Genomic DNA, 22,811 nt, shown 5'->3' on the forward strand with positions numbered 1-22,811 from the left:
GGAATGGTTTTGATTTATTTTTATATATATTAAAACAAAACTCATAACATACATTCCGAAATTTCAAATACAATTACATATTGCCCTAAACGGGTCTTTCAAATAATACATACCTCCAGAGAGGTTTAAAATAAGTGACAAGTCCACGCAGGGACTAATACAAGATAGGTGTCCATGCAAGGACTAAATATAAGTCCACGTAGGGACTGAAATACGATAAGTTGTCCACACAGGGACTTATTTCAAAATAGAATTTACATTTGTACTACTATTAAGGGCTAGTGGTCACGTTTCTTCTTTTTGCCCTTTAGTAGATTCGCCAAGCCCTTGAGAAATCCTCGGTGGCTTTTCTTTTCTTCCTCGAACTCTCTCTCCACACGATCTAGTCGATGGAGTATTTCTTCCTGTTCAGGAGGAGAAAATCGTGGTTGTGGCGCTTGATGCGGAACTGGAGGTCTGGGAGGTATTGGATACCCATGAGCTGAGTAATCCGGTGGTCCCATGTTTCCATGTGCTCCGTCAGGGTAGCGCGCATTGTATCTTGCCGACACCACATATGGGTCGCGCTCATAGCCGTAGTTGTATTGTGCTTGTGACGGTTCAAACGGGTTGTAAGCCGTCGGACCCGTATAAGCAGGTATGGGTTGGTCATACCCAAATGGTGGCGAATTTCGTGCAGTAGGTGCGGAGTTCGCCTCCTGTATAGGACTTGAAGGTCCTTCTTCATGTAGTGGCGGATAGTGGCTACTACTAGAATGTCGAGGAGTGCTGAAGTGGTTACCCCCTCCTCCTCGTGTAGACATACGAGCATTGGTCCTCCTACGCCTCGGCGGATCAGGTATTACTGGTTGTGCCGGTGGCGGAGGTGGTGGCGTAACTGCCTCAAAGCGTGAATCCTCAGAGGGATCCTGTGGATGTCTCGGTTGCGATGTCTGATGAGATGGTGTGTTGTACCACTCATGTCGGTCAAACAAGGCCATAAAGCTATCTGGGCCTTGATACTGCGGACCATGATATGAAGATCCATCAGATACTTCTATCGGATGCGTGGGCGTACCACGAGCTGGTTCAGTTGGATCCTCATCTTCCTCCATGGGATCTTCAGAAAAGTGGTCTTGAGGACCAAGCGGAACAAATCCTGAAGGTTCCTGTATGTAGTCAGCCGGATTAAACTGAGCTACGTAGTATGGACTAGGGTCGTCGTAGTTCCGGTGCGAAACCGAACGTTGCAGAGGTATGAAGGAAGGTTGTGGGTTGTTGGGATCATTTTCCGAATTTGGCCCAAAGGAGTGCCGGTAGGATGGCGTCGAGCTGTGCGAAGTGGAATGCCTCGCTGGTTCGTATAGATCTCTTCGTCGTTGTGGCTCTTCGCTTCGTGTCATCGAAGGATGTCTTGTACCAGATGGTCCAGCTTCTTGATCGTGATGTGTCACGATTTCTCCTCGGCCTCTTCGTCCCCTTCCTCTTCCTCGGAATATAACAGGTGGCATTTTCCTGCTCCAAAACTTATTAAAATTCAAATCGAAAATAAAGACAAAAAGGAGTATTAATCCGAATTTGTCCTAAGTTCTTGTCTAGACTCAAGTATGTGCAATTGTGTCATTGAGATTAAACACATTAGGATAGTGTTTAATTCACTCAATGTTGGCTCTGATACCAACCTGTCACACCCCGATTTCCACGTGTCTCACCGGTGGGCCCGGTGGGGGATTACCGTGACGATGTTGGCAACAATATAGTCAAACCACACAATTATATAATGCACAGCGGAAGCATAAGATAAATATATATATTTCAACCTCTGGTGATAATATCAATGTATTACAGAAATTGAATATCCACAGTGGATCGTAAATAAAAGTAAGTATTGTTCCATTAGATACTGCAATCAAGCTTGCGAGGCTTATCCCGACGCTAGGGAGCTAATACCAGCCAATTACGTTTAGGTACCTGCACTTAATCTTTTTGGGGAAAATACGTCAGTTTACACTGGTAAATACATTCAACTGACACATTTGAAAATGTTTATTAAAATTGATTTGAATGCATAAGGCACAAACTCTTTTATAACTTGGGAAAATTCATAATGATCTTGTGAACGTTTTACATGTTCTTTTATGCGTTCAGTAGCCCGGGTCGTGCCGGGTTAAAGATTTATAGACACACCACGTTTGCGTAAAACCGTAGTACAGAAACCAACGGCTACGTCTTTTAGTTTTAATGTCGACACTTTATACCGGGTGTACGCCTACACCGGGATGTCGATGGTCGTGGCCATTTCGTAAAATGATGCCGAGGATATCCGGGACAACGGTCATTAAACCCCCCAAAGGCTTATAAGCAACAAAACTGTTTAAATGAGCCAATCATATTTAATCAATTAACCACCTAAGCGATGGAAGTATATAATGCTCAATCAAGCGGTATTAATATACCGTAACCCAAGCCCATATAGGGGAAATAAGTCAAAAGTATTTACCTTTGCAAGTATTAATCCTTAATTTAGATCAAGTCACCGATAGCTTTTACTGGGGCTCCTAATCTGGAACGAAGGTTTTAATTAACCTCTTAGAATCCTAACGGTCCTTGTATTAGCCGTAGCTTAAACCGGTTGATTCCGATATATAGATATGGTTAATTCGCATGAAGAGGCGAAAACCGAGAATGGAGTATGATTCGGACCCAACAAGTTCAGTGACTTGTTTTATATGGGTTTATAGTTCATACTCTGGATTTTGGGGTTCAAATAATATAATTTGACCCATATCGGCTATTGCACGAAAACTAGTTTCATGAGCCGTACCGTGTGCGCAAATAGGCGAAACGGTTAACCATAAGAGTCGTACGCTTATTTCCTAAGTCAATATGCCTTAAAAGTATTTTGGTATCAGTAGGATACCTTCCGTAATGCCCGTAACGAGTTTAAGTTATTATTATGCCCCGTAGGGGCTTTTCGGTCATTTTAAAGACTTTAAAAAGGCTTTTCGAGTTCTACAGGAAATCTGAGTTTCCCGAACAGCTTATAAAGCTTAAAATACTTTATTTATTATTTAAAATCAGTGGCAACTGGAATCGGGTCAAAAGACCTTGTAGAACTCCCGTTTCGGCCAAAAAGGGCATATTCGGTATTTACCGAACCGTAGCCATAACCGCAGGTTATGAGCAAGGTAAAAATTATTAAAAATCTTTAAAATTCCCAAAATATTATTTTACCACAGTGGGTAAAAGTTTTGGTGACGAAAACTTGGGGTAGATGGGCGTTATGCTAATTGCGCCGTTAATTACAAAACTTTCTTAAAAGTGCGCCTTTTAGCATAACTCTCATTCTAGGCCTCGGATTGACGTGAAACTTTAGGGACATGCTTATAATTTAATAAGCAAGGTTTTGGTCCGTTCACGTGTCCGAAATACTCGTTTTAATTTTAAAAGGCCGTTACGGTCAACTTTTAGGCGAATGACGGAAATGCGCTAAAGACTCGGATAACTCATGAACCGACCACAGAGGCTTATACCAACATGTGACCTGGTCCTAAGAGAGTCCTAGGGTATATTTATACCTCGCTAAAACGGGTCAGAACTGAAGTCAAAGCAAAAGTCAAACTTTTGCGACATTCGGCTCCGAACCGGTTCTATATAGTAAATGATCGATTCAAACGAGCGCAAACAGGTTTATATACTTATTATCATGTTTTATGATTGTCAAAACAGGTTCCATAATATATATATTACAGATTATGCATAAATCGCTAAAATAGCTTTCTGTTGACTTTTTAACCGCACGTTTGACTCGATAATTGACATAGTTAGAGTGGTAATCAGGGGGAACCATTTTAGAGGTTTAATACCCACATAAATACCAACTCATAACCATTTTTGATTCGTCATAAGACTGAACCATCACTGAGTTATTTTAAAGTCAAACCGTACTTACGACGGTTTGGTTTTTAGCTAAATACTAAGCATAAACTGAAGTATGAATGATCAAGGCAACTTACAGAAGTTAGGACTTGAATATGGAGCAGAGAAAAACACTTGGGAGCACTTAGAATAATCAGATGGAAGTTGTTTGAGTTGTGAGAATGATATGAGCTTAAGGTGGCTATTTATAGCCAATGCCAAGCATCTTTGATCATTACAACTCTTACAATTAGACCAGAGGTGATGGTAGGTGTCCCCTAAGTGTTATGGGTCGAGCATAGGGTGCCCATGCCCCATAATTATGTGCATGATCGTTCACAAGCTCCAAAAGCCAAGTAGTTACAAAGTTTCTGCATCTGGGCACTTTACGCGGCCCGCATGGGAGTTCCCATGCATTTTAATGCGGGTCGCCTAAAGTTCAAATAACAGACGCGAAATAGAGGAGGCTCGCGGCCCGCCTCAACTTATGTCTAAACCTTACGCGGGTCGCCTAAGGTTAAGATTTCAGGATTTTTAAATCTTTTTGTAATTATTACAGAATCTGGCCATTAATAACGAAATCTTTCGTAATGATTTACCTGACCTTTCGGTTTTGAAGGGGTAACTTTGCGGTTTGGCCCTCGGTTATTTACCGATAGGGGCCTCGTGTTAATTACCCGCATTATTAAGTCCCCGGTTTATTTATTAATTATTTTGGAAAGCCTTAACTTTCACTGTTGACGCTTTTAACCCTTCTTCTACGAATTCGATCGTAACTTTCTCGTTTCATATCGAAACTTCGCGAGGTTCATATATATTATTTTAGTGAGGGTATAATACCGTTACAAAGTCTTTGGAACGTTAAAGGGTCACTCAGAGGTATTATTAAACATGTTGACACAGTTAACCCCTGTAGTTTGTAATCTCTCACTTTCTTCCGCGTTTTATTTTTGTACGATCTATAATTTATTCATTTGAAGGTTTAAGCATTATTTAGGGATACTATACAGTATATTTACCCTTGTTGACATTTATAACCCTCGAATTTATATACTTTCAAGGTTTGTCAAAATTAGTCCTTTATTTATTATAGATGCCACGTGTAAACAAATGACACGTGTTAACACATCATTGGCCACAAAAAATCGAGGTGTTACAGTTCATGACCCTCCTTGTTGTTTATAACAACAAGTGTAGTGGTGAACAATAGAGGTGCCTAAATGGAAGCTTGTTCTTCCTACCTCATGTATGTATTCTATGACACAAAGAGGTACCTAAATGGAGACATTAATCTCCTACCTCATGCTTGAATCATAAGACTTGTAAACTATATAATATCTAAGTTATTCTATATGTATACATCTAAGTAACTAAGACTTGATGATGACTTAATAGTTATTTGTTAAGTGGACGTTACATCATCTATGACCATGCCCTTGTTACGACTCTAATGGATCTTAGAATCCATGAAATCATACCAACTCTTTTGAGTTTCAATAGTGTCAAGAACAAGAGTTATGCGTACAAGATGATTATTTTCACCTATGTTACTTTCTATATATTAAAAACTCCGAATCTATAATCTTCCGTTATACGCCAAACTCACACACCTACGTTTCCTTGTGTAGAAGGACAAGGTGCTCCGAACTAATTCATCTACAAACTTGCTCTCGGAATTTCAAGTCACCACTTGTAAACCGTGAGTATACTCGTACTTTTCCCCTTTTTACTTTTACTACTTTTGGGGTGTAACATGTTTACCTATTGAAACTTACACATGAACTTTTGTCTAAACACATGAACATTCCTATAACATGCTTGTATATGTGATGACTTGATACTTTAAATTTGGGTGATTCTTATGTGTTGAACTTATCATTAACTTCGTACGAGCCAAACCTTGACATATGTAGCGCTATAGGATTAACGACCCGTCTCTACTGAAACTTTGGTTATGTCATGAGCAAGTTGCGTTTTCTTGGTTTGATATGTTATACACATGCCATATTTAATGTTTATCTTGAATCGCATGCTTGCTATGAGGAATTGTTCACACTTTTATCTTATGCTATGTATGTACCAAACTTGTATACTCGCCTTTGCTTTTGCATTGAATTATTTTAAACATGTTACAGGTTGATGAGGACGATGCTAAGAAAAGAAATAGCGTTGATGCCTAGATACACATATAGACGTTAGGGTTTAATATGTTGTATCAAATTTTGTTATGTTATCATGTTGTTTCGTTAAACTTGTTGTATTTGAATTTCTTGTAATGTTGACTATTTGAAGTTATGAAATGAAATGAAATTTGGATTTTCTAAATATTGTCACAAATAGCGTTATGATGTCTCTAGCAATCTTCACACTTCGTCTCATCCCGATGTTTCCGCCATTGGTTGGGGTGTGACAAGACGGGTCGTCTTTAGTCGGTGGTTCAGATGTGATGTGATCAAGGACCTCGTACCCGCGTGCATGAAGGTTAAAAAGCTTCACCCACGCAGAATACGTGACCTTAGTACCATCCAGAATGCGTACTTTCTTCTGGATGTCAGTGACCGTGCATACCTGGTGAAGAGTGACCGGTGGTTTGGCAGTGTTGGATGTATCAGTGTCTTTGTTAGTCATTGCTGCAGAAAGACAAAACACAAGGGTGGCCAGCGACTGAAAGTGTAGGGTCGAAACCCAAACAGAAAAGAAAAAGGAGCGACTGCATTAGGGTTCAGAGCGGAGGCGCTCTGATACCATGTAAGTTTTCTAATAATTTGATGATTATCATTGATCACAAAAGGGGTATAAATACAAAGATACAATCGGAAAAATAGGAAACAATATCTCGTATAACTGGAGAGATATTTACAGAATATACAAAATAATGCACATAAATTATTGCTTAATTTATTCCGCTAATAAAAGAGGCTATGAATGAAAGGATGGCAAACATTGAAGCGATGCTAAAAGCTAGGTTTCAAAACGTATAATTATCGAATTAGGTTTCAAAACGTATAAATACTTTGTTTTGAATATGTATTTTGTTATGATAACTTTGGTATTTGATGTTTCAAGTGCGATGTTTTATATAATTGTGAAAATTTGATAATATGTAAAATTTAAAATTGACATTATATGCAGGTTAAAATAGAAAATGGATAAAAATAATTTTTAAAAAATAAATAGAAATTGCGACGGCAAAAATGGTCGCAATTTTTCAAAAGACAGGCGGTCGGAAAACGGTCGCAGTTTGTAAAAGACAGGCATTCGGAAAACGATCGCAGCTTGTAAAAGGCATGCAGTCGGAATACGGTCGCTTCAAGACCGTCGCAACCGAAGTCCCACAAAACCAGGAACAGGCGCAATATTTGTGACCATTATTAAAGTCGCAAAACCCGGGTCGCAAAAGATAGTAGCAGTCGCAACTTAGTCGGAATAGAGCATTTGCGACGGGTGTTTTTCCCAATTGTAGTTCCGGTCGGAAAACGGTCGCAACAGGGCAATTGCGACCGGTTTGCGACCAAAATTACGGTCGGAAAAACCTAGTTTTCTAGTAGTAGGCTACAACCTCTTTGATCTTTACGTATACAAAAAACCAAATTTGTTGATGATTTTATTTAATTAAAATGAAGCTAAGAATATCATCAGTTGGCTTACTATTTAATTGCCTTTCCTTTTAGAAAAACTAGTTTTCATAAACTCCCTCCAAATACAATATAAAAACTTTTCTGTGTAGACACACCTCCCTGCCCCTTGGTCCACCCATAGTCACTACCACTCTCACATTTGATGCTAGTCTTTCAAAAAGCAAATTCCAACCGCCATATTCATTTCAAATTTTGAAATTTCAATATCTATATAAACAACCACCTCTCTTCTAGCCTCTAGGCAAATGAAATCAAAAATATTAGAAAAGCTCCCAATATCCTCCGCTAAGTAGCAAACAATGCCTCAATTTGATGATATTACTCCGAATCAAGGTTAGTCCATCTTTCAAGCGCGCACGTTAACTATATATATTTGGATCATCAATGGATAAATATAGTGTGTATGTAATGATATGTAGACATATTTATCTCCATCTATTGCTGCAAAATATTCGCTTCTTCTTATGTTTGCATCTTGTGAAGTTACATCATGTTGATTATAGTTAGTCTGTCATGAAATGCAATCGATTCAAATACGTATTTGAAACTTGGAATTAGCTCTAAAATTAGAGTAAATTGCCAAAATCGTCCCTGAGGTTTGGGCATGTTTGCCATTTTTATCCAAAACAACTTTTTTTTTGTACCATATAGTCCTTCATTTTTAGGATTTTTTGCCATTTTCATCCAAACGTCTGACCTTTTTTTTTTTTTGCCAAAATCGTCCCTGAGATTTGGGATTTTTTTGTGATTTTCATCCAAATGTTTAATAGAAAAAATAAAGCAAATTAGATGTGTGGATGAAAATGGCAAAAAATTCCAAAAGTGAAGGACTATATTGTACAAAAAAATTGTTTTCGATGAAAATGACAAACATGCCCAAATCTCAGGGACGATTTTGGCAATTTACTCCTAAAATTATCTAAAAATTTGATGCATATAGTGTATTTGCATATAATTTAGCCTTAAGCTGTTTTAACTCTTTAATACATAATTCATTACTCAATCATCAAGCATTAGTACAGTATATATGATATTAGTTCAAGATCTTCTGAAAGCATACAAGCATTACATATTAAAGTACTTGAAAACAAAAAGGGACATTTACTTATTATCACAAGCATTCTATCTTACAAGACTCGAAACATTTTCATCACACGATGAGTTCATATCATACTTCTTCCTGGCATATTCAACCAAGTGCAGCATCATCCCATACTTTGTTTGTCTTCTATAGTTCCAACACCAAGTCTGACAAAAAACATAAACAATGGGTCATATATATATATAATATAGTAGGAGACCATAACAACCATATTCAGACCATATGATACTTACAGTCTGCATCAGATTTGATCCAGCATTCTCTATTCCCATTTGAATCACTGGCACCACATGTCATGTTGCCTTTTGTGTTGTTTGCAGTCTTTTTAGAAATATCCTGAGGAAACATAGGGATGTCTTCCCCAGAATGCATTTGGTTTCTTTTTTTATACCCATCGTCGTTCACGGAGGTGCAGCTCATCGCAAACCTGGAACGGTTTTGAGATTTTGGTGTGTTTTCTGGATGGACTTTTCTATGGAATATATGTAGGATCTGCATTTAAGATTAGTTAGGAAACTTAACTGAAAGTTTAACAGTTTCATGTCACATGCAACTTACCTCAGACCATTAGGTGATTAAGGGAGTGTTTGCATTTGCTTTTTGTTACTTATTTTCTGATTGTTGCAATTTTTAAGTTGCGATGATCAAATCTAAGTGTTTTATTTGGGGAACTTTTTTTTTTTTTTTTTGAACGGCAAATTTGGATCACTGACGGACCACTGGAGTATCATCGTGCCACCAGCGGAACCACCCGATCATATCCATCTCCATTAGGCATAATGCCTATACGCCAATTCAGGAGGAAACCCAATAAATATGGGAAAACCCCCCTTGTGGGAATTGAACCCAAGACCTATTGGTCTTAAAGTCTTATCCCACCACCAAGATGCCACTAGGCTATAAAGCCATGGAAAAATATATAGTTTTATGCTACTTGTAAAAGAACTTGCTTTCCCATTTTTTAACATAACTTAAGAAACTTTTAATCACATTAAACTAGAGCCTCTCATTTTTTTCTTGAAAAAGGTCCCTTTTTTAATAGTTCATTAGATGATCACAACAATGTGCTTTTTGTGGTGGCCCATTTTGTTAATTATAACTTTTTTTGGACTCGTTTTGGTAACCATTATTTTCTTTTGAAAGGCCCACTTTTATTGCTATGTTTGACATTTACCATATATGATTATTAGATCTTCAAACTATAGAAGCACATCCAATCATCCATATACCAACTCCCACAACTCATTTCACTATGGCTAAATTATGCAGTGCAATAAGAGGTTGACAATTCATGACACTACTTGAAACACAACAAAAAACTAGACACGATAATAATCAGGTTTTAGATTGTCATGGTCAGGTTGTACAGTTATCAAACAAGTCGATCCATTTAAAATTTGAATAAAAAAATAAAAAATAATAATAATTTATAAGTTCAATGCCAACCCGTTTAACCTATTTATAACTTTATTACAACTTCTATACGACCCGTTAACATGTTTACAACCTATCTAACCCGATTACACCTTAATTACAACCCATTTATCGCCTGCCAACCAGTTTACACAGGTCTTGTCGTGTCTGGGTCAAGATTGATGTCTTTGATACGAATAAATTTACATGTCGTACGTGTTTGGTTTCATCAATACAACCCAACCCGACACAATTTCCACCCGTACTGCAATGACTTACATAAAGCTGAAATATACATACCTTATTCAGTTTCTTATCAGCTGAAGCAGTATCAATGGTTCCTCCAGAGGCCTTTTTTCCTTTAAGTATCTTTTTCATTAGGTGGACAGCAGACTTTTCAGTTTCTTTATCTTTCTCCTTCATTTTCTCAACCCTGTTGCATTTATTCCCATTATTTTCTTCAGCCAATTTAGTTTTCTGAAACAACTCCCCAAGTGATGTCCTATGTTCCTTCTTTCCACTAGTTGTTTCAGGCAGCCCAACAGTTGAACCAAACAGATAACCCTGAAGCGGGCACGCAACCGACCCATACTCGCTTTCAGAAGCTTCTAGAGGCTTCCCACTAAGCGTAATCGTACTGCCGTGGCTGCTTCTTCCATTACTAACGTAACTGTTTCGCCCAGATGAATCGTCTTCTTTCCCTTCAGCGATTAACACCTTTTCCAGCTCATCGTTGAAGAACTGCAGCTCATTTTCGGTTGCTTCGGTTTCCTTTTCCATTATGTATTCAACTGATGTGGAAAAGGTAGGTGTTGCTGGATCACTAGTGACCGGATCCATTCCAAGCGTCCCTATCGCTAGAAATCCATGAAAAAGTTCAGAAAGTGCTTCCGAGGATTCTTCCTCCATATGTTCGTCATCTGCACTCACGGCTTCTAGACACGCGAACGATCTTCGAAGCTGGTTTTCTCTTGATTTGTTGGACTGTTTGGTGTAATAGTTTGACTTTGGATAGTAGTCAAAGTCATCAAGTGATGGTTGGCCCATTAAACAATTGCATGGGTTCCCTGCAAAGTAATCTCATTAAATCAAGAAATATGTAACAAAATAACTAACAATATGTTCATGATCATTTAATGGCATACCTGTAGTAAATTCTTTCAATGGCTCTCCATTTCGAAACTTGCGGTGCATCCAATCTAGCAGCTGTTACGTAAACATAAAAAACATATATGAGTCGAAAAAGGGTTTACATAACTACATTGTATCGATGTATTTCAACAAAACTAAAACTTACCTTCATTTTTTTAGTTGTTACTCACTCAACTTCTGACAAGAATGAAGAAGAAAAAATGGTTTCTTATGTTAATAAGATGTGTTGAAGGTCAATTTTAATTGTTGGTGAATACAAACATGAAGAAAATAACAAAGATTTGGTTGTATACTTGTCTAAAGATCACATTATTGGCCCATTAGTCAGCAATCTCTGGGCCAACAAGCTGTTTCATGTTTGCATATATACATCTTCCATGTGCCATAAGCTTTAACTATCCAACATTCAGTTCACTTTTTCTGTTCATTATTTATGTTACATTACAGTCCTATTTACCTGATGCTAAATATGATTGAGATGTGACACATGATTCACCTTTAGTTTATTGTTACTAACTACAACTAAAATGGACCTTCATGTTATTTGCTGACGCGTCATAGTTCGCAATGTAAAAGTCTGAAACCGACCTTCATTTTATCACCAAGGTACAAACATATATGGAGGTAATCCTAGAATTAATTAACAGATTTGCATTTGTAGCAACCGCATAAAGGCAAATGAGTCTAACTTAAAACGGGTATAACTTTTTAACCAGCCTAGAGTTACATGGCTTGTAAAATATGGACGGAAACAGCATAATGGGCCAGACGTTATGACAAATAGTCATAGGTGGTTTGCGACTCTCAGACTCGAATTCTTTCATGTGGAACATCTATGCTAACTTTTACCGTTTTCTCCAACTTTGGTCATTTTGATTGATTCCGTTTTCTTTACAAAAAACGATGAATTGTGGCTTTTATTAGTTCTTAAGTTCATTTAGCAATTTAATTTCATTTATAGGTTGCCCGTTTTCATTTCTCGGCGCTCTGCGTCAAAAACAAAGGGATATAGGCCATTTTTAATAAATTTAGATCATGCCGGTTTAGGTGTGTCTACTATTACATGAAATGCTGCTTGCAATCCAAACAAGTGGGAACAAGTGTTTGTTATTACTTCTAATGGTTTAGTTAATGGTCACATTAAGCATGGCCCCACAAATATGTATGCTTATTTATGGCCTAATAGGATCGGAAGATCGAAAACAATTCGATGTGCATGGACATAATATCTTGTTTGGCTGAAAAAAATATCTAATAGCTTATTTCTTCTATCATCATGTAACCATTAGGTGACAAGTTCACTTCTTTATGGTATTAAATAATAAAAGAGTTGATTAGACATAATTTAGAGCCATTGTGATCTAGTAGATATTTATGTCATCCTTCTTTATTAGAAAGTTAAGATACACGATTTTGACACTTAGTGACACTTTTATACAAGGGAAATATTTCGGTCAGAAATGGGTTAGATTGGTATATTTATCTCTTCTCTTTGTTTACTTTGCTTCATTGGCACCTGCTCTCCCACTTGTTATTGATGTTGGTATTGTGTCATGTTCACATGGCATTATTAGTGTACTTTTGTTAAAAAGGACCAAACACTTGGAAAAATTAGTTTAGGGACTTTATTAACTTAAAAATTGTTAGATCTTAATTAAGTAAAATACAGTTTGTGCTAATTGCCTTCAAGTAGAAGCTGGATTCAAACTTAAGACCTCTGGCAGATGGAATCATGTGTCACGTCTTGTGTTTGATTTTGTTTTATAATATATAATAAGCATTCTTTTAAAATAACACTAAAAATATATACAACATATATTATCTTTCGTTCACTTGTTACCTCGACTTGCACACCGTATGGATTTGTTGCGCCCTTTAACCTTTTGGTCTCACGCCTTCGGGTTTACAATCATAAAGTGTGTTCATTCACTTGTACGGTATTTAGAAAATAAAAGACTATAATTATGAATAAAACTTGTGACTTCATGGTGACATAGGAAAAGCAAAAGTCAAATAAAAATAGAGGTGATCTAGAAGGGCCCTTGAACGTGAAAGAAAATTGCTTGGCGATATATTTTAATTATGAGATCATGTAAACTCAAGTGTCGTGTTTGTTGGTTTGTGTATGGAAAGATTTAAAGGACATGGATGATATGATAAGCTAACTACCATCATGGCCTATGTTTGTCACCTATTATATGACTCATATACATATTGAACAAGAAAGTGTCGTTCATGACCCCCCCTTAATGGGTTGGGGACAGCATTACTAAGGTGGCCGATCGACTTCAACCCTATTTCTTTTTAGAGTAAAATAAGTGAAGTGCATAAAATGAGTTTATTATTACAATTCCATACTCGAAAACAAGTCTTGCAACAATGATCATGCGTTCGATATACACATTTTGTGAACATGTGTGGAAATATACACACGTGCATGCACGAACAAAAACGGCATGCAACGATTTGTATAAGGTGATACGGGGTGGGAACGTTATGATCCGTGATACATTTCTATCACTCGTGGAACACCGCCGCCGGCACTTCCATAATGAGTGATAGAGTATCACTCGTTATATATATAACGCGTTGAAAAACTTTGGTGATGAATGTGTATCTTGTACATTGTGCATTAATACTTGTACATTGGAATCTCATCACTAGTGATACCACCCCCCTACATTTCTATCACTAGTGATAGAATATTGGGTGCTGACATGGCATGATTTGATTGGATAGTGGGAGTAATAGAAACTATCACTAGTGAACCACCCCTCCTCCCCTAAGAGACATGTGACATGGTTGAAAATTCTCTTTGCTACACTTGAAACCTTTCATTATAATATGTCAGCTTAATTGGTTGAAAATTTACTTCGCTACATATGAAACCTTTCATTATAATATGTCAGCTTACTACAAGAGTCTGCAATTCCATTATGAGATTTCGTCACCAATGGAATGTTGAGAAATCAGATCAAAAAAACACTATGAACAATTATAAGACTTGTTAAAAGTGCAAGAACAATAAAAAAACATAATAATATTACATAATTAACTTGATGTGTGTGAATGGACTATGATCACGTCCAAATTAGTTATTTGAAATTTTATTGATTCTAATTTTGATATAAGAGTAAACTGCCATTTTGCTCTCTATGGTTTGGGCACTTTTGCCTTTTTAGTCTAAATCTCAAACTTTTTAAATCTGCGTCCCTGTGATTTCAGTTTTGTTACCATTTTGGTCCAAAAGTGAAATCTGACCAGATTCCCCAAATTAAACCCCCCTGTTTTGTCCTTTTCCTCAGGGGTAATTTTGTCATTTTCGTTTTATTATAACTGGTTATTAATTAAATTAACCCTATAAAAGCAGAACCTTCTTCGTCTCCCCAAAATCCCAAACCCTAATTCTTGCTAACAAGAGCGAATCTTCATCTCAAACAAAAACGAATCTTCACCTCAAACAATCTTGCCACCACCTTGAAGTGTCAAGCCAGTAATTAAGCACAATATTTTAGAATGCATGCACTTCATTAACTGAAACAAGCTCTAAATAGCCGAACAATACAACGGCTAGAAACAGAAACAACTAAAACCTAGGAACACGTAACCACTACTCAAGACCTACTATGCAACTAATAGACTCAACTAAAAACCCGGACAAAACAAGAGACCCGGAACAAACTAGTGACCCGGATAACCTTTATTCAACAGAATCCAAAACCCACGTATGCATGCATGACCCAATATCTCCTCCCCTAATCAAGATCTTCAAGAAGCATCTTGATTAATCTCACAAATGCCCACACCTTCCTTGAATCCAATGTATGTCTCTTCTTTGACTGGCTTTGTCGTCCCATCGGCTAGCTGATCTCTGGTTCCACAGAATTCAAGACCAATCACTTCTTTGTTCACAAGCTCCCTTAGATAGTAATAGCGAATGTCTATGTGCTTTGTTCTTCGATGCATGACTGGATTTTTTGACATTTTAATGGTAGAGGTGTTGTCACAGTAAATTTTGATTGTTGTCACCTTTTCACCCATTTCTTCAAGCAGACCTCTCATCCAGACGCAGTGACATACACACACCCCAGCTGCAACATATTCCGCTTCAGTGGAAGATAGAGTTACCACATCCTGCTTTCTTGAACACCAACATACTGCAGCTCCACTCAACAGGCATACATAACCTGATGTGCTTCTTCTATCCTCACTATCTCTAGCATAATTGCTGTCTGCATACACTGTCAAGCCATCTTCCTTTCCCTTAACATACTTCAGTCCCAAATTGCATGTTCCTTTCACATACCTCAACACCCTCTTGGCTGCCAGCAAGTGATCTTCCTTAGGTTTTGACATAAACCTCGATATCAAACTTACCACATACATGAGGTCTGGTCTAGTCACAGTTAGATACATGAGACTTCCTACAAGACTTTTATAGAGAGTCTCATCTATATCCTCCCCTGAACCTAACTTGGTCAATACTGCCCCTGGTACAATAGGCATATGCACCGAGTTAGCTTCTTCCATACCGAATCTCTTTATCACCTCTTTTGCATACTGCCTTTGACTGATCTCAATGGCAGTTTCAGTTTGATTAACTTCAACTCCAAGGAAGTATCTCATCTGGCCAAGGTCTGTCATGCTGAATTCCTTCATCATGGATTCTTTAAACTAGCACCCAACATTTCATCATTTCCAGCAAATATTAAATCATCAACATACAGACTTACCATGAGAATCTTGTTCCAAACTTTCTTTATGAACAAGGTGTGATCATGATCACTCTTCTTAAACCCTTCCTTCTTGAAATACGTCTCTATCCTGTGATACCATGCCCTTGGAGCCTGCTTCAATCCATAAAGGGCCTTCTTCAATTTGTACACTTTGTTTTTACTTCCATCCTTTATGAACCCCTCTGGTTGCTCTACGTATACAGTCTCTTGCAGTTCACCATGAAGGAAGGCACTCTTAACATCCAATTGGTACACCTTCCAGCTTCTTTTTGCCGCAATTGCAAGAAATATCCGGATGGTATCCCACCTTGCAACAGGTGCAAATACTTCAGTGTAATCAACTCCATGCTTTTGTTTATACCCTTGACCACGAGTCTAGCCTTATGCTTTTCAACCTCTCCCCTTTCATTCAACTTTGTTTTGAATACCCATTTTACCCCTATGGGTTTCATTCCAGGCTCCATGTTTACCAGTTCCCACATCCCATTTCTTTCAATAGCTTCAATCTTTGAGTTCATTGCCGCTACCCACTTACTTTCTTTGGCTGCTTCTTCATAGCTTGCAGGATCTTCATTTGTACTATACATTGCCATCATATCTTCTTCAGCATAGCTTGTATAGTAGTCATTCATCCAAGCTGGAGTTTTCTTAGTACTGGTAGAGGTATGGTGTTCTAAACTGGTGGATTGTTGACCTCGAGGCTGTTCAGCCACTGAATCAGGAGAAGTCTTGTCATTTTCAAGGCTTTCAGTTGATGGCTCACCACTTTCTGATGCGGGGTTATGATTAGTCAGAGGAGAGTTTTCTGAGTCAACTGTCTCTCTCTCCTGATCACCTTTTGTACTTTCATCTTCAATTACCAAATCCTGCATATCTTTTTCTTTCACATTCCAGTCCCACTTTCCTTCTTCATCTAAAATGACATCTCGGCTTATGACTATCTTTTTAGAGATAGGGTCATAAAGCCGATAAGCCTTTGATTCTGAGCTTATTCCCAGAAATATGCACTTATGACTCTTATCATCCAACTTGGTTCTCAATTGAACAGGCACATGAGCATAACATATGCTTCCAAACACCCGAAAGTAACCTACATTGGGCTTCCTTCCTATCCATAACTCCTCAGGAACTTTATCATCAAGACTGCGACTCACACACCTATTCAGTACATGACATGCCCACATTGCAGCCTCTGCCCAGAAGTATTTTGGCATGTTCTTTTCAGATAGGAGACACCTTACCATATTCATAAGGGTTCGGTTTCTCCTTTCTGCCACCCCATTCTGTTGGGGTGTGTAGGCAGCAGTCAATTGTCTTTTAATGCCCTCTTTTTCACAATAAATCTTAAACTCTTGTGAGGTAAACTCACCCCCTATCACTCCTCAGTGTTTTAATTTTGTTTCCAGTTTCATTTTCGACCAACGCTTTGAATCTTTGAAAACACTTAAATGCTTCCCCTTTTGTGGATAACATGTAAACCCAAGTCTTCCTAGAATAATCATCTATGAAAACCAAGACATACCTCTTATTGCTCTGAGACATAGGTGTGATGTGCCCACAAATATCTGTGTGAACAAGTTGTAGCCTTTCAGTTGCATGCCACCTGGTCTTCTTTGGTATCTCCACCCGATTTTGCTTTCCCAGAGCACACACTTCACAGGCTTGCGTCTTTTCTGCTGTCTTTGGTATCCCAGTAACCATGCCTTTGAACTGCATGGTTCTGAGAGCCTTGTGATTCACATGTGCATACCTTTTATGCCACAGATCTTCTCCCGTGATTGTCTGCATGCATGTTGCCGGATCACTCGGTGCAACAAACACTGGAAACATCCGATTCTTTGTCATCTTGGAACTCAGGATCAACCCCCTAATTGGATGAAACACTTTACCAATCCCTTCCCTGAAGATAAAGACAACTCCTTTATCCTGAAGTTGTCCCACGCTTATCAAATTTGATGTTAACTCTGGTGCATAATACACATTAGTGACAGTTTGTGCTACCCCATCAACCATAAGCCTAACATCTCCAATTCCTTTCACTTCTAACCTCTTATCATTGGCTAACTTCACTGAGTGAGAGAAGCTTTTGTCAAGTCTTGTAAACCATGACTTATGTCCAGTCATATGATTTGAACACGCCGAGTCAAGAAACCATACCTTTTCTTTCCCTTCCTTTAAGGTTTCTGACACAGCCATCAACATCTTTTCTTCCTTTTGATACTTCTCAATATCAATGGTGGCCATCAGCAGGAACTCTTCGTTCTCATCATACTCAGCATAGTTTAGAGAATTTTCTTCTGTAGGACATTCATACTAGAAGTGTCCTAGTTTATGGCATTTGTAACATTCAACCATGGATTTATCAAAGGATCCACGGCCACGCCCCCTACTTCTTCCTCTAGCTGGTGTAGATCTGCCTCTTCCACGACCTCTTCCGAATGAGCCTTCTTGTTCCACCTTAAGAACTTGCTCTTCACTTGGTTTTTTCAGAATTTTCTGTTCATGCACCAGGAGAGAGCTTTGTAGCTCATCAACCGTCATGACATCCAGATCCTTAGATTCCTCAATTGAGCAAACTACAAAATTGAAGTTTTCAGTGAGGGTTCTTAGGATCTTCTCCACGATCTGCACATCTGTCATTACTTCACCACACATCCTCATTTCATTCGCTGTCACCATCACCCGACTCACATAATCATTGATGCCTTCTCCATTCTTCATTTCAAGAGTCTTAAAGACTCTTCGAAGCCTTTGCAGTTGAGCACGCTTCACCCGAGCACTCCATTGATACTTGGTCTTCATGGCATCCCATACTTGTTTTGAGGTTTCCTTCTTGGTGATCGTCTTCAGAATTGCCTTGTCGATGGACTGGAAGAGATAATTCAGCACTCTTAGATCCTTCAACTTGTTGTCTTCGAAATGTTTCTGTTGGACAGGAGTGGCTTGCTCTCCAGGTTTGATCACCTGGTATCCTTCTGACACAACAATCCAGCATTCCTTCGAGCGAATCAAGTTTTCCATAACCATACTCCAATGGTCATAATCGTCAAACTTGGGCATATGGGTTGCTGAAAATTGATTTCCTTCTTCCGCCATTGAATACAACCGCAGTCGTATCTTCTGTTTTTCTCAGCACTCTAATGGATCTCACAAGTTGCGCTCTGATACCACTTGAAGTGTCAAGCCAGTAATCAAGCATAATATTTTAGAATGCATGCACTTCATTAACTGAAACAAGCTATAAATAGCTGAACAATACAACGGCTAGAAACAGAAACAACTAAAACCTAGGAACACGTAACCACTAGTCAAGACCCACTATGCAACTAACAGACTTAACTAAAAACCCGGACAAAACAAGAGACCCGGAACAAACTAGTGACCCGGATAACCTTTACTCAACAGAATCCAAAACCCACGTATGCATGCATGACCCAATACACCTCCTCCTTCACCGCCACCACCGTCACCCTCACCACCTCCGTGCTCACCCTCACCATCCCCACCACATTACTCTTCGCCACCGCCACCACTAAAGCAATCACCGCCGCCACCACCACATTCATCTCCGCCACCTCCACCGCATTATTCGTCCCCACATTACTCTTAGATCCGGACTGCTGTTTCTGAACTGCCACCGATCAATCCGACTTTCTTCTTGCAACCGGAGCACCGATTCACCACGCCCCGCTTGAAACAGTTGCCGGCTCTCGCTCACCGGCTCCGTCGCCTCTAGGCTCCGATTCTTGCAAGATATGGTCGTTTGTGGCTAAGATATTGATCGGAGGTGACGTCAGCGTTGTTCTTCAGATCCGATCTATGGTAGTTTGTGACTGAGATATTGATCGGAGGTGAGCATAAGGATAAGGTTTCAGGAACCTTGAGCTCAGTTCTTCTTTCTCTCTCTTCTGATGAGCCATGGCTGGTTGGGATGAGAGAGAGAGGTTTGGTCAAAGATGGAATGGTTTGACTTTGATATCTAGTGATGTTCAAAATGTTGTGGTTGGATACTGAAACTCAAAATTTGCAGATGAATTAGGGTTTGTGTTAGGGTATTTGGGGAAGATGATGTCTTTTTATAGTGTCAAGGTTGATTAATTAAGTTATATATATATTTAATGCTTAAAATGATTAAAATGCCACTGAACAAAAGGACAAAACAATCAGGTTGCAACAGTCAAAATAGGGGTTTTTTGGATTTTGGACTAAAATGGCAATAAAAGTGAAACCACATGGACCCAGATTTAAAAAGTTTGAGATCTGGACTAAAATGGCAAAAGTGCCCAAACCACGGGGACCAAAATGACAGTTTACACTTGATATAAAGTTGATAAAACATTTCACATATTTATATACTATTATTTTGTAACATGTTAGTGTTGGTGTTAGTTGTACCCTATGCATAAACTGCTTTTTGTGCTCATTTATGTTGTACAACATTTACATAATTTGTAGAGACTTTTTCTTGGTTGCCTTGGTGTCTTCTATTGGTTGGGTGTATAATCTACTTTAATTTATTGTTGAATGGTTAACATTATCCAAATTTTGAGAAAGCTGATTTATTTGGTCTTTTTCCCTTTCTTTTTTTATTGCCTCTTGGTCAAATCAAACAAGATGTAAGTTAATTTACAATTTTAAAAGGGAAAATAGCCAAATTAGCCAAGTCTTGGTCAACTTTTCAAAAATAGCCAAGTCAAACGTCTTGTGGAGACGCCACAAAAAGTGTCTAGCGTCTTGGCGGCTGACCCCGGTAAGTTTACATAATTTAGGGATAAAACCCCGGTAATTTTACAATCATTTGATTTCACTGGGAAATCTTTTATTTTACAAAACATGTTTCTTTATTTTATCATGAGCCACTTTCTTAAGCTTGTAGTGCTTCACGGCACTTTTCCTGGATCATAACAGATCACCTGAAACATGTTTGAAAAAGGTTTTGTCAGCGGGAAATACTGAGTGAGTTCATTCAGGTTTTTATAAAATGACCCTTAGTTATAAAATTACAGCATAAGAGCGATTACAATGGTTTATATCTTATTTTTATCTGGCGCCGTGTCACAATGGTGACATGTCACAATGGTGACGATGGTCATACCACTATTAGGTCAATGAACCCAAATAGTGATGATTATCTCTAGTAGGTCAATGAACCTAACTGGGAGAAAATTAGTAATGTGCACAATACCCCACTAGCCAGGGATTCAAGATATCCACGACTTAGTCCCTGTAATTATAACTTTTGAAAATAATTTGGAGTATCGTAAAACAGTTGATAAAAAGAGAATGACTCACATTGCAGATTTAACGAGCAGTGTATAAGCCTACTGATTTAGCCTTGTTTAACCTAATTTTAATAACAATGCACACAAACTGGGTTAGTAACTAATACAGCAGTTACGACAATTCACGAGATTAAACCCTCACAACGATTAACAAAGTGCAATACTTAACAATTCAGCGGATTCACAACGAATGACAGAGTATAGCCCGAGTTCGGACAGCACTCAAACATTCAAGTCGAAATCACGACGAATGACAAAGTATAAACTCAATTTGAGCAGCACTTAATCATACGTTGGATAGTTTCAATCGATCGGACGTTGAATCGTAATAGCGATTGTTGGGATTGAATCCTATCAGAGGAACAGATAATAAAAGCCAAAACTGGATCAGAGCAGTGGATCCTGAATAAGCAGATGTTGATATACAAATCTCTCCCCTTGAAAGTGATTACAACTACTGATGACCTCCTATCTGCTGATCTTGCTAAACTGCTGACCCATAACTGCTGCTCAACTGAATAAGCAGATGTTGATATACAAATCTCTCCCCTTGAAAGTGATTACAACTACTGATGACCTCCTATCTGCTGATCTTGCTAAACTGCTGACCCATAACTGCTGCACAACTAAAGATCTGATGGAAGACTAAAGTCCTGCTGATTCAATCTACTGCCTTGAGTCAAGCACTGCTGATCCGGACAAGTGCTGCTGGGTTCACAGTAGTAGAAGGTTGCAGCAGCTGTTCTAAAGTTTGTTTTGTAATAGAATGTATTAGCAGTAGTTAACACAAGCAGTGTCTGTATAGATCAGAGGTTAGAGTTTGTTAGGAGGTTAGATGTCACTTTCATGGTGACGTCAGCTAAGATGCTCAGTAGTTTGCAAGTGCCTATAAATAGTTCAGTACTTTGTACTGTTCTATTAGCTCTTTGCATCATTCGTCTTCTTTGCACGAACAAACTACTGAGCTCTGGCTGAGGGGGAGTTTGCAATCACTCATCAATCATTGTAATCGTGTTTGAAATAAATTCAATCTTTCGGTTCATTGTGTAAAGATGTTTGATAAAAGTATTACTCTCGTTTGATTGTATGCAAAGTTTGTTTTCATCTTAATTTCCGCTGCACACTCATCCATTTTCATCTTATTTACAAACATAAAATACAATCAAGAACAAACTCAGATCCAACAATTGGTATCAGAGCTAGAACAGTCAAATTTGATTTAACAATCATTTTGACGTAAATAGTTCAGCTCAAAACAGTTGATAATGATCGTTTGTTCGTCGTTGAAAAACAGAGTAAGGATTAATCACCATTAAAGTTGATTTCTCAGTACCTGTAAAACAACAAGAATGACGTCACAATCTCAGGACGATAAAAACAACATTGGTTCTCTTTTTAAACCACCTATGCTAAAAAGAAATGAGTACAACATCTGGCAGAGGAGGATAGGTCACATCCTCGCTCAACAAAGCACAGGTTGTTGGAAGTCTGTCATCTTTGGTCCTCATGTTCCTACAGTGCCAAGCGCTGAAGATGCTAAAAAACAAGTTCCAAAACCTGTTGAAAATTATACTGAAACAGACTATCAAAA

At 38.4% G+C, this 22,811-nt stretch overlaps 1 protein-coding gene and 1 long non-coding RNA gene across 2 annotated transcripts; one reads left to right on the top strand and one right to left on the bottom strand.

Annotated features, from left to right (window-relative positions):
* Positions 1-7,794: 7,794 nt before the first annotated feature.
* On the top strand, positions 7,795-9,238 carry LOC118479757. Its single transcript, XR_004860474.1, has 2 exons — positions 7,795-7,868; positions 8,958-9,238. It is a non-coding gene; the product is annotated as an uncharacterized LOC118479757 (long non-coding RNA).
* Positions 8,545-11,456, bottom strand: LOC110865157 (protein LAZY 1). Its single transcript, XM_022114380.2, has 5 exons — positions 11,348-11,456; positions 11,196-11,256; positions 10,351-11,117; positions 8,871-9,129; positions 8,545-8,783 (listed from the first exon to the last, which is right to left on the bottom strand). Exons 1-5 carry the CDS (start codon positions 11,351-11,353, stop codon positions 8,764-8,766), a joined length of 1,113 nt encoding a protein of 370 aa, XP_021970072.2. The 5' UTR covers positions 11,354-11,456; the 3' UTR covers positions 8,545-8,763.
* Positions 11,457-22,811: the final 11,355 nt, after the last annotated feature.

Source organism: Helianthus annuus, chromosome 6 (genome assembly GCF_002127325.2).
Source record: "Helianthus annuus cultivar XRQ/B chromosome 6, HanXRQr2.0-SUNRISE, whole genome shotgun sequence".
Lineage (NCBI taxonomy): Eukaryota > Viridiplantae > Streptophyta > Magnoliopsida > Asterales > Asteraceae > Helianthus > Helianthus annuus.